The sequence below is a fragment of the Rhododendron vialii genome, chromosome 12a, assembly GCF_030253575.1.
Source record: "Rhododendron vialii isolate Sample 1 chromosome 12a, ASM3025357v1".
NCBI classification, from domain to species: Eukaryota; Viridiplantae; Streptophyta; class Magnoliopsida; order Ericales; family Ericaceae; genus Rhododendron; species Rhododendron vialii.
This window is the reverse complement of record NC_080568.1, coordinates 13,526,793-13,542,809: the sequence shown is the minus strand read 5'-3', so window position 1 is coordinate 13,542,809 and position 16,017 is coordinate 13,526,793. Positions and strand designations below refer to the sequence as shown.

At 38.5% G+C, this 16,017-nt stretch overlaps 1 protein-coding gene and 1 non-coding gene across 3 annotated transcripts; one reads left to right on the top strand and one right to left on the bottom strand.

Moving 5' to 3' along the window:
* Positions 1–1,945: 1,945 nt before the first annotated feature.
* Positions 1,946–14,586, top strand: LOC131310938 (uncharacterized). Of its 2 annotated transcripts, none has more exons than XM_058338214.1 (6): positions 1,946–2,729; positions 8,378–8,480; positions 8,612–8,677; positions 11,280–11,453; positions 11,581–11,677; positions 14,347–14,586. In XM_058338214.1, exons 1-6 carry the CDS (start codon positions 2,162–2,164, stop codon positions 14,536–14,538), a joined length of 1,200 nt encoding a protein of 399 aa, XP_058194197.1. In that variant the 5' UTR covers positions 1,946–2,161; the 3' UTR covers positions 14,539–14,586. The 2 variants fall into 2 exon arrangements, with proteins under 2 accessions (XP_058194197.1, XP_058194199.1); XM_058338216.1 differs by having other exon boundaries at positions 1,955–2,729; positions 13,969–14,586.
* On the bottom strand, positions 13,394–13,465 carry TRNAN-GUU (transfer RNA asparagine (anticodon GUU)). The gene has a single exon. It is a non-coding gene; the product is annotated as a tRNA-Asn (tRNA).
* Positions 14,587–16,017: the final 1,431 nt, after the last annotated feature.

Genomic DNA, 16,017 nt, shown 5'->3' with positions numbered 1-16,017 from the left:
TTCAAAGAATGGAAGGAGATTGCCGATCCTTTCATCAAGCAATATGCTTACAAAGTCCAGATTGAGTTCACTACTCGGGATCTGGAGATGACCACAGAAGAACCAAAGGAGAATTTCACCTTAGCCGGGATGAAGAACCGTCCCTCTGAGGAGAATCAAGTTCGAATGGTCATCAAGAACCTACAACCTCACTATCTTAGGCATTTCCATCCACAAGTTGTCTTCGGCTTCAAACGTCTTCATGTTGTTGGGCATAAGTGGAAGATGGCTTCAATTTGGGTCTTTTTGACAAGAATGAACCACCTCAAGCCCGCAAACCTTCCCAAACCGTAGCTCCACCTCAACCAACACCATTAACTCCATAAATGCCATTTCTCCACAAACCCTTTCCAAAGCTCCACTTCCTATACACCTAAAAACCCATGGCCACGCTGTAACTTTCACCCACTCCACATGTCTCCCACTAAGCTTTGGCCACATTAGTCAAGTAAGGGTACCTCAAGCCTCTTGAAACCCAACCCCCTTAGCCACCACATGGCCCCAACTTCGACCTTGATAAGCACTATGTTTATCACCAACAACCTGGTCATGAAACTGATCGTTGCATCCGCCTTAAGCACGATATCCAATATCTCATTGACAACCAAACCATCAAACCACCTAAAAACCCAATGTCCAAGCCATCCCACTTCCTAACTACCAAAATGTGCCACCACCAAGTACCAACCACATCAGCTTGTTCTACAACTCCACATATGATCCTAGCTAATACATTATCTCGTCTCACCTATCTAAACCAATGTTGTCTTGCCTGAAGACGACCTCTGTGTCTTAATCGAGGAGGAAAGTGATTCTGGCCATTCAAAAGTGATAAATCCTGATACCCTGAGTGAAAGTGAAGGTGAAGATGAAAAGGAGAAGGAAATCCAGAAATAGAAAGAACACTCTTGGGCAAAGCATAACCTTGAGGAGCTCGACATCCCTTTTTTTCAAGGATGATGAATGGCTTCGCCTGTGGTTTGAAAAGAGGAAGCAGGAGAAGGACATAGTTATTATCCAAATGAGGCGGCACGAACGCTTCAACCCGCTCAGATTGTTGTCCGTATCAATGAACCTAAACCTGAGCCCCGAGCCATTGTGTATGAGATGTTACACACCTGCATGATTACCATTAGAGATCACTTTGAATGGAAGAACGACAAATTAATTAACAAACGGTGGTGGGAAGAAGCACATGAGGCTCTAGATGAGATAAAGCCTGTTGATCCAAGGGGTGATATGGTTTAACACATTTGATACGAAGTGGAAGGCATTTCAAGCCCAATGAATTTAGAGGGGACAAGCCCTGTGCTCCTGGCAAGCAAAATCTTTTTTGAGCAACATCTTTTTTGTTGTTGTAACTATCATCCAAATAGTTATTGAATTGTTAACCATGTTAGTAATTGGACAATATTGAAATCAATCAGACAGTTGAGGTACTACATAAGCTCAATTGACAATTGAGGGATGAATCAAAAAAATTCTTATTTGGAATAATTAGGAATTAACGAGATATTTGCCCTATTATTTTTGAGAAATGCAACCAACGCAATTTTAAAATATAATTTCGAACAGAGCTGCGTCCGGAATCGTTTGATGCAATTATGTTTCAGGGTTTCGTTCTAAAATTGTGTTTGTAGATTTTTTATTATTGTCTGCCAAAAGTGTCCAACATGCGCGGCTTTGACACCTGACAGTCTAATCAATTTTACGCTGGACTTGAATCCTTCATTGGTTGGATGTGTTATCTCTCTTCTTGAGTATAATAGGTCTTTGTAACAGCTGTATTAATTGCCTCGATAGATTGTAATTATCGTATTCATCAATGAATTTCTTATTCTTCCACTAAAAAAATCTAAAACTGACGCACCACCTCCAAGCGGAACGAGAGATGCAACCAAATATAAGTACTTGGTAGCGGTGCCGTTTGACACCCCGCTCGGCACGGGGTGCTCAGCAGCAGACCGGGTCCCCTCCAATCATCTCCTTTCACATCTCCAGTCCAAATCGTCAACACCACACTTTTCTCTCTCGAGAGAGAAACATATATACTCACCCCAGTCTCTATCAACAATATATACTACTAACATACACATCTATTTCTCCTTCTCTCTCGGATGAGATGGGGAGCAAGACCTCCGTAATCATCTACATCACACTAGCCCTACTATTCCTACTCCTCATCTCCCACTCTCCCAATAAACCCTCCTCCCACCGCCACCGCCGCCTCAAGCTCCGCTCCAACTTCTCCGCCGCCGACCATCCCCAACGCCCTCCCCATCACCACGACCCCGTCCCATTCGACCCTCTAATCGCCGACATCGAGCGTCAGATAGAGGACAAGCAATGGGTGAAGGAGAAATTCATCATGTCAAATGAACGACTTGAATCAGCAGCCCCCGGGGCCGAGTCTCAGCCCGAGTGGGAGGACTTCATGAACGCCGAGGATTACTTGAACGACGAGGAGAAGTTCAACGTGACCGATCGATTGGTTTTGCTCTTCCCGAAAATCGATGTGGACCCCACGGACGGGTACGCGACGGAGGGGGAATTGTTGGAGTGGATTTTGAAGAACTCGCAGAGGGAAGTGATGCACAGGACTCAGAGGGAGATGGAGATTCATGATAAGAATCGGGACGGCTTCGTCTCCTTCGCCGAGTACGAGCCCCCCGCTTGGGTTCATAAATCAGGTCTGCTGTGATGTGATCTTCTTCTGAGAAATCTCCTGATTTGCTAACTTGTTCATTTGTTTGTGTGTTAATGAAGTTGTGATTTGTAGTAGAGAGTTGATATTTGGCAGTTATGTTCATCTATTGCATTTTAAAGCATAATTGGATGTGTGTATGTCTCTCTAGTGCAATAATAGGGTAAGAGACCAAACCAAGGTCAGGGTGAAAGTGCATTTTGAAAACATTACTGAAATTTGAAGAGAGAGGGTTGAGAGTGGGAGCAGGGAGTCTTGGCGGATCATGTGACCTAGGTCCAAAAATATCATCTTTTTACCCTGTAAACTATGGTTGTATGTTAATCAGTGTTCTAAAAGTCGGCTGCCTACTCCCTGCCTAGGCGCTAGGAGGTGGTCCAAAGCCTATTAGGTAGCCGACTAGTTCGGCGCCTGGGCACTTATGCAACCAACTAGTCGTCTGGTTTTGAACATTGATATTAATTACCCATTGATCGTCTGGTTTTGATTACTTGCTCGTAGTTGCTATTTATTGAGGAAATATGTGGTGTGCTGGAAAGAAAGAATTCATGATAATATGTTTGAGAGGTTTATGGTTTGAATATGAAGCCCCAGTTTATACCTTATTTGTTGTATGCGTTCTTGAAGAGTCTATCCGTCAATTTCTGATAAACCCTTAATTGGGTGTTAATAGTTGTAGTATCCTGAACTATTTATTGAGCCCGCATGTGATGGAGGGCTAGTTAGTTAAAGATTATTCTGAGAATCTAATGCTTTCGATATGATTTGTACTCTCTCGTGACGAAGATTATGGAAGTTTTGTTTGGGGTTCATTTTTGGTACTGCATTTACTGGTTGTTGAACTTAGCTTATATCTGAGGCTTTTCCGATAGGGAAATTCATTGGAAGTTGACTTTGTCATTAGCGGCTACCTAAGAAGCACGGATGCAGATGCAAATGCGGGATATGGATATGATACGGATTTGCGGATACGTGATTTTTTCAAAAAGAAGGATATGATACGTTGGGGGATATGTAGAACATAAATGTCAAAAAAAAATTATATATATATATATATATATATATGTGATTTTTAATTCCTAAAATTTCATTAATGATTAAAGTTTTCCATTACATAAGTTCACCATTTCACATGCCAAGAGATTTATGTTTACACACAGTTATATATATACATACATACACACTGCGAGAGGAGAGAGAGACGAGAGACTTACAAGGTTGTCAAGAGAGATGAGAGACAAGAGAGGATATTGTCGGTGTGTTTCTGGTGTCGATCGGTGGGGGAAAAAGAAAAATATAGTCCTAATTGCAATTTTAACCCCTATATTTTAAGTAATAACATATTTACCTCGCGCATATCCAAATAGTCTTAATTGCAATTTTAACCCCTATATTTTAAGTAATAACATATTTATCTCGCGCATATCCAAAAGGGCTTTTTACCTCTAGATCCAGAAAATAGAAAGTAATTCCCACCACGTCTCCTCTAATTAATGAAACACTGAAACCCTATGAAAGTGCCTAAAACTCTAGATCCTGAAAGTGTCTATACTTTAGGGTACCCTATGAAAGTGCCTAAATCCTAGGGTACCCTATAAAAATGCCTAAACCCCTAGGGTACCCTATGAAGTACCTAAACCGCTAAAACCCTATAATAGGAAAGTGCACCCTAAAAACCTAAACCTAAACCCTAGGGCTCTATGAAAGCGCCTAAACCTAAACCCTAGGGTACCCTAAACCCTTGGGTATCTTAAACCCTAAAACCCTAAGGTATCCTAAAACCCTAAGGTACTCTAAAACCCTCAAACGCCCTACCCACTAGGGTACCTTAAAACCCTAGGTTGACACTTCCATTAATGGTAAATGTATTTTTGTAAAGATGGACCTAGTGGTAATTAAGTATTTCATCTCTCCTTAATGGGAATTAAGTTTCACTTTTCTGTACGTAGAGGTAAAAATCTGTATCCAATGACGTATCCGAACGTATCCAACACGTTCCTCACATATCCGAAACGTATCGGAATACCAAAAAATAATTCTAAAAGCAGGATACTTTAAAAAACGTATCGGATACGTATTCGGAGTGTATCGGTATCCAATACGGATATGATACGTGATATGGAGGCCAAAATATAGTATCCGTGCTTCATAGGCAGCCTACATAAGAAGTCCAGCATTGCGCTAAACTTAGACTAATGAGCTTCCTTTCTTGGTCGCTGGGATTTCCTTGTATGTGGGAGGGATGGTCATGCTTGAGATGGTACTTAATGGCGATACTAGCTCCCAAACAAGGCCAGCTCTAGTAATTTGGAAGCCTAAAGCGAATTTGAAAATGTGGCCTTAGTTCTTTTAACCTTTGTTTTTTAATATAGGTGGCTAATATGAGATAAAAAGATTAAACATGGTATTTTAACTTTGTAAAATAAACTTTTGAAAAAATTTAAAGCATTAGAAAAAGATGAATCAAACACAACAAAGTATGGCTCATCATTTTCTCTATTTAATCATGTTATTAACTTTAATTGTATGAATTTTATTTTTAACAATAAGAGGAGTTATTATTTATGTTAAACATTTTTTTTATCGAAGTTTGTTGTGTAAAAATAAATTATTTTGGTTTTTTTTAGTCAATAGTATTTTATTTGTGAATGTGATGTAAAAGGTAAAAGTAATTTTTAAATAAGCAAAAGAACATGCGGAGTGATTTTCATACTCCCCTTTTTGATATCCACACTCGCTTTTTTGTTTTTTTAGTGTTGAAAGTGTATGTAAATTTTTTGCTAAAAGACAAAAAGGGAGTGAGGATATAAAAAAAGGAAGTGTGAAAATCAGTTCCCAAGAACATAATATAAAACTTATCAAAACATTTATTGTGTGCAAAAAATTTGCATAACATCTACAACCACTAAAGCATCACTAATTTATACGCCATACAAGAGGTGCAAGAGGCCTTATTACACCTAGATCCAATAGGAAAATAAGTTTAAAAAATGGTTCATAGAAAGAAAGCCCTGGGAGTCGAACCAAGGACATATGGAATCCAAGGGAATGCACGCACCAACTTTGCCAGAAAACGTCTTGTGTCAGAATATGGAACAAATTATATATAATATATACATGTGTTATATAGAAAATGGGGCCTTGTTTTTACTTAAGTTCCGGAGGCCTAAAGTGGCCGCACCTCAAGCTTCACCCTAGGGCCGGCCCTGCCCCCAAAATATGATTGGTTCCCTTTTATAATCGGTAGAATTTTACAATTCTCTATTTCCTCTTTTGCTCTGTGCCTCTGTGGTATATACTTATCTCTCCCAATGGACTACGTATTGTTCACCTGCGTGTCTTCAGCTGTCTTGCCTCCCTATTAATGTGGGTTACTTATCTTTCTCTCCCTGAAGTCTTAGCTTTCGTTTTGCAATATACTTCACTCATACGTCTCCAGTTGTATTCTTCCATATGATATTTGTCCACCATGCTCTAATGGTGTTTCCGGTAGTGAAAAATTTGTAGATTTTAATTTGTGGTTGAGAAGTTGTTAGGTGTTTCCAGTGATGAATAAGTTGTTGAGAAATGTCAAGTTGTTTCCGGTAGCGAATAAGTTGTTGATAGGTTTGTGAGTAGAGTTAGTGTAGCAAATTTTTTTTTTTGTTGACAATTTTTTTTTTAGTGAAAACGAGATGGTAAAATGCTGAAATATTTTTGTTAGTGGAAACGAGATGAAGACCTGGTTTTGCGGAACAGAGAGCTAGCAAGCCAGTTATTTAAGTTCTTAGGTGTACAGCTCAAGATGGGTAGAGTTTACTTGTTTCTTGGTTTTTTGATAGCATTTGGTATTCTACCAAGAGGCCCGAGACATTGAGTAGTTGGGCTCTTAGTTGCACAAAGCAGGAGCGACGGCGAGGGAGCGGATGATCATAGAAGTGTGGGAGCACCGTCGAGAGCGTTGAGGAAAAATTATTTATTTTTATGTAGTTAGATGTCAAAAAGAAAATATTATTCTACCACTTAAAATGCAAAACATAAAAATATTTATAGTTTTAATACATGATTCTAGTTGTTCTCCTATCTTAGTTGCACAAAGCAGGGGCGGGAGCGGGATCGGTTTGGGAATAATACATGAAAATATGTAATGCAAGTAAATATTATTATGCGTCATTCATGTCAATTGCAAAGATTGTCTTAGTGACTAAGTAATATTATGGTTATATTATGCAATTGAGCAAATTTAAGTTAATATTTTCCTAATATCTTATCATTACTTTGTCTTTTATCTTGCTTGGTATCTTTTATTTTTGTTTCTTTTGGGATTTATATACCTAAGAGGTAATCCTAGTTGGGAGTGGGTTCCTTCTCAATGGGAGCGAGGTTCCTGACTTGGGGCACGGGAGCGAGGTTCCAAGGTGGATTCGCCACCCACATTGGAGGTTCCTGCAACTAAGGTTGGGCTTATTTCTGTATGTAATAATCTATTAATGCCTCCTCGAGTCTCCCACTATGGATCTTAGCTCCCTACATCTGCCTCCATTACCAAAAAATTGAAACAGAAGAAAAAGAATGTTGGAATAAATTTGACTAGAAGAGAATTTTTTCCAAACTATTCTAGGGCTGCTAGCATGCATCCTTTGCTATTTTTCCTTTTGAGGAGACAAACAGTAGTGTTGGCTACCATTCTCTTGGTGGTTTGATTGTTTCCATGTCATTGTAGCTTATGTACTTCATTCCTAGTTGTACAATCAGGTGCTCGATGATAGTCTTCTTAGTGCTTTGTTTTTAGTTACATTGGTTATTGTCATGTATGCAGTTATTTAAATTTTGTTGATCAACACTTTATACTTCTGCACTTTGCCTCAAATCTCACCTCACTCCCTGTAAATTCAATTGGGACAGTCAAAATCTTACACTTTTGGTCAAGTCCTGACGGTCAATGATTTCTCAGAAATTTGACTGGCATTAGTCATGTGGTTGTCACATGGCCTATTTTGGGAACACTAAAGTCTCGGAATTTACTTTAGTCTGTAATGATTGCTTTGATGAAGCAACATTTATCCCCTCAATTAAAGCAAATGTTTGATGGCTCAACATTCGGTATCGTGAAGTGGCCTTCTAACCGACATAAACTCACTCTCTCTCTCTCTCTCTCTCTCTCTCTCTAACACACACACACAACATACACCGCTGCCTCTGCCCCTGCCTATGAATGATTAATTTAAACGCAACAGAAATTATTGTAATTTTTACCTGTTCTATGAGTCCTTGTTCTCCGGGTTTTGCTAAAAATATATTCTATTCTTTGGCGTTCTCTATCTTATGTCAAAGTCTTTAAGTGCGAATGTTTTGGCTGTGGCAGCTTATTGTCTAGTGGGTATATTAGCAAAACCACAGTAAGCTTATATCTAACGCCATCTTTTTTTGCAATGAGAATGTTTGACAGCAGGCATAATTTGGAAAGGTCCCTAGGATAATGTTATTTACTAATGCCAATTTTTTTGAAGGAAAACAAAATTCAGCTGAACAAAAAATGCAGCATCTTTATAATTCAACATTCAAGTTATTGGTTAGATGCAATATTGACTTATAGGATTGTTATGTCACACCTTGTCCTTGAGTGACGTTCTCGGTTCTGATTTTGGCTGTCAGATAATACGTCACTTGGATATGAAATGGGTTGGTGGAGGGAGGAACATTTCAATGCGTCAGATGTAGATGGAGATGGCCTTCTTAATATAGCTGAGTTCAATGAGTAAGCTTATACTTATTCAATTAGCCAAAGTGTTCTTCCCTTCATTTCCCCCTCTATTGTTTGTTACGACTTACATGTTGCTCTCTTCATTGATGCTAATTCTTTTTGATGATTTTGTTGATGGACTATAGCTTTCATCATCCGGTTGACAGCAAGAACCCAAAGCTACTTCATTGGTTGTGCCAGGAGGAGATAAGGTATCTAGGTGTCATTGTACTTATAAATTGATGCACGGTTCTCTTACCATACAGTTTTGTTGTAATTCTCTTGTACAGTTGCTAATTGCATTTCCAATTTCTACGCTTATTTCCGTCCATCCTTCCTCCTGCTTCATGTCAACTAAGGATGTTAGTAGGGAAAACTGCACCAAAAATTATCCTTCCAAATAAATACATCAGTAAAAGCCTCGTATGCATCCACCATTCCTCTGTTGGGCTAATTCAAGTAGTTGCACACAATTTGTTGAGACACAAGGATTAGGTTGGTTTGTGTTGATTTATTTCCTTAGAAAGAAAAAGAAAACCTGTTTAAGAAATGGGTCTTGGGTTGGTTTGGGCTGATTTGTTTCCTTATGAAGAAAGAAAAACTTACAGGACAACCAAAGTCGGATACGTGAGGATTGAACTTTTGACAGGTATTGTAGCAAATAATGGGCTTTAAGGCTCCTAAAAATTTAATATGACTTGAATGTTTTGAAGAATAATAAAGAACTTATTTTGTGCCTAAAACTCAAAAGAAAATTGATCTGTTTAGGAGTACCATACATTCTTATAGTGTCATTTATGCAAGTCTACACCTATCGTACCCCATTTTAGAGTATGTGGCATATCACTTTTGTGTTCTTTCTCAATCGCAAGGTGAAGGCTTCGAACCTTGCCTTCTTAGTCTCCTTCGATTCGAAATAACAGTATCACTTCTAACCTTAAAAGCTACATTTACTGACTTTGCTCTCTGGCAAACAGAGTTTGGTAAAACGTGTGCAATGCAAGATCTCTTTCAACTTAGAGTTTGGTAATCTAATGCAATACAAGCTGAAATGGCTTGACAAATGGACAACAATGTAACAACAGATATGGATGTACTAAATCGTATGGAATGCTTAATTAAGAAAATCGAATGGGATCGGGACTACTGCAGCTACTCACCTATTGTTGAGTAGTGGTTCTTACACTTCAACATGTGTTTGGTGTACACTCTTCCTCATTATTATTTCTTTGTGATGAATATGTATCATTTAACAAGATACTTCCCCATTAATGGTCATATATTGTGGCCGTTATATAACACTTGGAACAGACTGATTGTGGAAATTTTGGCGAGCATGGGGGTAGATGGTAAAAATTGTAGTTGATTACAACCATGTCTTTTTTATAGGTTACATCATTTGTTGTTCATCGCCTATCTACTGTATTGTAGGTGTAAAGTGGTTTCATTGTTTCCTACGATTTACACACCTTTGGAAGAAATGAGAGGTAAAAAACAACAGGAACAAGACTATGGCTTAAAAATTGTCCACTTCGAGGTTGAACGTATTACTAGAGTGGCATTAAAGTACCCCCATTTATACATTCTATTACCTCAGATTAGGAACTTGTGATTAAGACCTTAACTGAGGCGGAAAAATTTGGACAAGCAAAAGTTAAAAATCAATGAAAGTTTCAAATTGATTTTTGACATCGGACGCTCACTTTGGGACATTGAAGAAAAGGGATGTGGACTATAATCCAGGGAAAGAAGGAATATGATATTGGGTGATAGAAGTAGGTGTCTTTTTGTGATGGTATTCGGAATATGATGTAGAGCCTATAAAAGGTCGTATCCAGTAAGTACTTAAAGCTTCTGCATACACCAGGGTTTGGAAGAGGTAGTATGCAGACAACTTACACCCACCTTTGAAGAGAAGGATTCCCACTATTCAAATCCATGCTACAATGCTGGGGCCAATAACCCTTCCTATCGTACCGAGTCACGACCTATACAACTTGTATGATAACCAAAATTTAGACGAGAATGGTAAACGTGGTAACCTTCTGTTCTTATTGATACACATTGGTACAACTTGTGTAGGGGTCTCTATTTCAGAATCCTGCTCTGTATGGAACAGGCCTTGGCAAATGAGAGTTTTCCATATAGTTTCGTTGTCGGTAACAAAGCCAACAAACGTGGCATCAATCTCTCAGGAAAAATCTAGAACATCTTACTTGTGTCCGAGATTGACTTTCAATGTGTGACCATTGGCAAAGTTTGCTTCACTGTGTTTCAAACTGAAATTGCTAACCTTATACATGCTACGAAACCCTCCGAAGACAGTAAACCTGCTTCTAAAGTTTTCAGTGGAGTACCTTGTACCTTAGTTCCCAGGATTACAACCTATCGCAACACTGAAAAGTGCATAATTCAATTTTTATTGAACAAACTCCATATGAAATCTTGGCCAATCTTTTGACTTCATCTTGGAAAAGGCGTGCAGAAATTCTTGTGATACACAATTACAACTTTTTGTTTGTTTTGCAAGAATCAATTGGCACTGGAATTACTTAAATGTTATCACTTGGCATGTCATCACTAGAGATTCATTGCGCTTCTATGGATGTTTGAAGTAATTTGTTGTATATCTAGAAGGAGACCTTATCTTTCCATGGTACCTAAAAGGGATAGTTGGTTTAGTGACTCCCTCTACTTAGAGACTTTAGCCAGTTGCTTGCTAGTTCGTCCTCTTCCTGTTATTTGATTATTTGGAGGGATGCTTGACATGTAAGTTGCTTAACTTGCTGCCTGATCCACCTGCTTTCATCTTAGGGAAAGAGATTCTGATAAAGACAGGAAAGTCAATTTCAAAGAATTTTTTCATGGGCTGTTTGACTTCGTAAGAAACTATGACAAAGAACACCACAGTCCTTCACATGAGTCTGATGATTCAGGGGAGGCCCCCGCTCAGAAGATATTTGCTGAGCTCGACAAAGATGGCGATGGGTATTTATTATGATGCCAATATGGTTCATATGTGATTACTGTTTCACCTTTTATTTTATCTCCCTTGATGGCTGAGGATTTGCTTGATAATATGGTGAATTACTTGAAGTTGTGCCTTGCCTTTTAGGTACTTGTCAGATGCAGAACTGCTACCAATCATTGATAAACTTCATCCATCAGAGCGTTACTATGCAAAGCAACAGGCAGATTACATCATATCACAGGTATTCCTTTAACTGAAGAGGAATTAGTTTGAATAAATGAAATGAAATGAATTGGTTCTTATGATTCCAATGTAGAGTTGGAAACTATTCTTGTGATTTTATAAAAGACTTCAACAATGCTTTTGTAGTATGAATGAATAAATCTCAAGTACTATTGATGGGGTTTAATTGACTTATTTTAAGGGTGTGTTATGCTTTTTGCACTATAGATGAACTATGTCAATTTTAACTCCGCCTGGTATGTGCTTAGAGCTTAACTTTCTTTCTCAGCCGATCCCAAGCCCTGATAAAGGAGAAGGGTTGTGCATTAGGTAGCTAACAGCCAGCACTTAAAAAACCCGTCAGATCTTTATGGCATGTATCCAAATATGATTACAAGACCTTGAGCGAGCCCGTACCTCTTTGCCTTAGTTATGGATGAGTTGACTAGACAGTTTCAGGAGGATATCCCATAGTGTATGATGTTTGCAAATGATATTGTCCTCGTGGTTGAAACCACTAGAGGTGTTAATACGAAATTAGAAATTTGGAGGGAAGCATCAGAGTCAAAGGGTTTTCGGATAAGTAAGAGGAAAACTGAGTATATGGTGTGCAAGTTTAGTGGTACCAGCTGTGCGCATGAAGAAAGAGTGGTGATCCAAGAACAGGAGATACTAAAAAGTGACCATTTTAGGTATTTGGGCTCAATTATTAAAGATGGAGAGATTGCTGATGATGTGACTCATAGGATCCAAGTGGGGTGGCTCAAGTGGAGGAGTGCTATTGGTGTACTATGTGACAAAAGGGTACCCACAAAATTTGAGGGAAAATTCTATAGAACTGTCACAAGACCAATGATGCTTTACGGGACAGAATGTTGGCCTATTGAGAAACAACAGGTGAGTAAGATGAGTTTAGCGGAAATAAGAATGTTGAGGTGAATGTGTGGTAAGACTAGACGAGACAGGATTAGAAACGAAACGGTTCATGAAATGGTAGGTGTAGTACCTATAGAGGAGAAGTTGAGAGAAAATAGGCTAAGGTGGTTTGGGCATGTCTACCGTAGACATGGAGATGCAGTAGACGGGGAGGGGAAGACCTAAATTGACATTAGATGCTATGGTGCGCAAAGATATGAGTCTAATAGGTTTGAGTGAACAAGTGGCCCTTGACAGAGCTCAATGGAAAAAAAGGATTTATGTAGCCGACCCCAATTGATTGAGACATAAGGTTTGGTTTGGTTTGATTAGATGAACTATGTCAGTTTTTTCGAGTTAATGTACACAGTACATTAGAGAGTTAGGGAGATAGATGGTTACTTGTCATGGTATTCTTGTCCACTCCTAATTGTATTATCACATTGTCTTGCATTTTGAAAACTCAGGGACCCTAGCTGGCTAGCTCTGACATTATATTACCTTGTCCATGTACAAGTCTGGAAAAATTCTGAGGGTTTTCCCACTGATATCCCCCCTATAATATATTGTTCGGGTAATGTGATATTTCTCTTATATTTATTTCTTCAACCCTAATACCAAAATAGGGAATATATGCATCTCTTTTTGCCAGTCACGCACAGAGAGGTTGCGCGAGTTTGTGGCTAGTGACACCATTAGAAGAAAAGGAAGCACTATTTCAAATGAAGGGGCATTCCATTCATAGAGAAATCCAATCGTCAAAATCAATAAAAAGGCAATCAATCAGGTCGCTAGGTCAGAAAAGCGAACACTATGAATTCTCCCCAAGTAGGATTTGAACCTACGACCTGTCAGTTAACAGTCGACCGCTCTACCACTAAGCTACTGAGGAAGAACGGACTTAAGGAAGCCGACTCTCGTTCTTTGGACCAACCACTAAAAAGAAAATCGTGACTTCATAGGTGATTAACCCTCTGCTCGTCTGATGTGAATCCTTGCACTCCCTGTCCCATGCGCCCGGCATGCAATCTTTGTAGTTGTCTTATCTGAGTAGCTATGATAGCAAGGAAAAGCTCAAAGCAACTTGTTTTTGGCTTTACCATTTGTGCCATCTAGGGATGAAGAAATGTTCTCAAGGGAAAGTTACTATTCCAATATTTGTTCATTTTCCCATCTCTTGGCGATGTCCAGAATTTTGGGACTTAGGCAAAAAAACACAAATGCAGTGACATTTTCATGTGGGTGGATGCTTTGCTTGGCATGGCTCTTTGCTGCTTGTCCAGTACTGTGTCATAACACTATGAAATCAACAAACATGACATTATCAAATCATGTTGTGAAATTTAATGTGTGCCTTACCTGACTATTTCAGAGTTATTTTGCGTGTTTCTGCAGGCAGATGCAGATAAGGATGGGCGTTTAACCTTGAAAGAAATGATTGATAGCCCGTATGTTTTCTATAGTGCCATATTCAATGAAGATGATGAAGACGACTACGAGTACCACGACGAGTTCCGTTAGTTTCAAATTAGGTGACGAGTTCGCACTAACAGCGTGCAAAGACATACTAGGAAACACAATAGACCAAATTTATTTTCCAAAACACTTGTATGTTATATAGTTTTATTAGGTATAATTTGGGTGTCATCGAAGACTTGGCCAGCCATAGCATCATACCAGGTTGAGTTCTCTGTGGTTTTACTCCTCATGTTCGTGGTCATTCTTGAGATTAATATCCTCTTGTTCTCATTCTATGCTCTCTACTCTTTGCAGATCCCTGCTTTTCCAGATTCACTTGGCAATTCATTTTGGAGATTTCAGTTTGCAGGCACCGTTTTTTGTTCAACTGTTTTTATATTCAAATTTTATTGGCCAGATGTCCATCCTTATTTTTCTTACATCAGGGCAAGTGTACTATATGGGACTTCAGTTTCCCCTCTTTGTCCAGTGCCATGGAGTTCATGATTGACAGCTAACTTGTTTTTCCATTAATTATCAGCATTGTTGAAACAATTCTGCTATGAGTAGAGACACTGGTAGAGATTCTGGTAGAGACAAATCTAACTAATTACACTTTTATACCTTTAACTTTTAACTATTATGGTTTAGCTCTAATTCTGGAATGGTCTTGCTTTGTGATACTGAAGTTTTGCTTCTGCTAACTGGTTTTCTAATTCTTTAAGCTTATCCTGTTCCTTTTTTATAAACCTGGTAAGAGTGGGGCTATATCTAGGTCTGTGAGTGTATATGGGTGTTCTTAAAAGTGTACTTATTAAGAAATTCTGGAAATGTATTTCTTCTTTTAATCTATGAATATGAATTAAAATAAGTTCTTTCTTGTTCATGTATACAAAAGGTTTGTGATCAAATATTTTTAAATCCTACTCGGTACTTACCACCACATGATCCAGATAAACTGTTTAAAATAAACTGAGAACTGTATAAAAGTATACATCATATTACCCATTGACTAATCTTTCTTTTTATTATCATTTACCTCTTAAGTGTCAAAAATTTTATTTAGAGAAATTTCTTATTTTCCTTCTTAACCTACCTCCGAATATTACTCCCTCAACGCCACTCTTGGCAAAACGGGGTCAAGACTCAAGAAGGCTTTATGGTTTAAAGGCCTGAAGTTATTTCTCCTTTAAAATTTTGAAGTTCTAAGGTATTGGTGATATAAAAACTGGATTAAAATTCTTTGGGTAATACAAACATATAATTCATACAGTGTTCATATTATTTATGATCATAGGGGTGTTCCCTTTCGGGTGTCCCTAAAGAACAATAAAGAACTGAAGAGAAAACTTACAATATTATTACTGCAAACTGTTTTTACAAAGGCTCAATTGCTGAAGATTGACTCGACCAATTGCAAATGCAACAAATGCTTACAGATAGCAAGTGTTCAAGTGCTAGGAGAGTCGTGCTTACAATCGAAAGACTCTATTCTATTTATAGACAGTCCTAAAGTTTTATGACTGGCAACCTATTAAGAAAAGTGATCCGGTTTTCAAAGAGAATAGTAGATGCCGCGTGATCGCTGGCCCGCATCGTCACATCTTTCAACTTTCTTTTTGAAAAAGAAGACCGACCCTCTATTATTACAAAGACTGATGTCAAAAGTAATTATTATCTGGCTGGTGAAACAGTAAAAGTGGTTGGTTTGCTGGTGCAGAGTAGTTGAAACAGTAAAAGGTGACCAATAATTTCTGCTTTTGGTGAATGCTTCCAAATCACTTAAAGTATCGACCCATGTGATGACAGGATTGCTGTCTGTCATGGTGGGATACTCTTGTCTTTGCTTTTTATCCTTCCATGGCATTGTTGAGATTGTGGATGGCTTCATCATCAAAATCATAATCTTCGTCTCTTCCATGATCAAATGGATTGGATAAATTCTCTCCTGTCAACATTGCTCTCTGCTGATCCTTCTACTCCAAA

Excerpts from the sequence above, each read along its gene's own strand:
- LOC131310938 (XM_058338214.1), top strand. The coding sequence starts at position 2,162 with ATGGGGAGCAAGACCTCCGTAATCATCTACATCACACTAGCCCTACTA. Across the intron at positions 8,481-8,611 it reads AATATAGCTGAGTTCAATGA|CTTTCATCATCCGGTTGACA; the intron begins GTAAGCTTATAC and ends GATGGACTATAG. Across the intron at positions 11,454-11,580 it reads CTCGACAAAGATGGCGATGG|GTACTTGTCAGATGCAGAAC; the intron begins GTATTTATTATG and ends CTTGCCTTTTAG.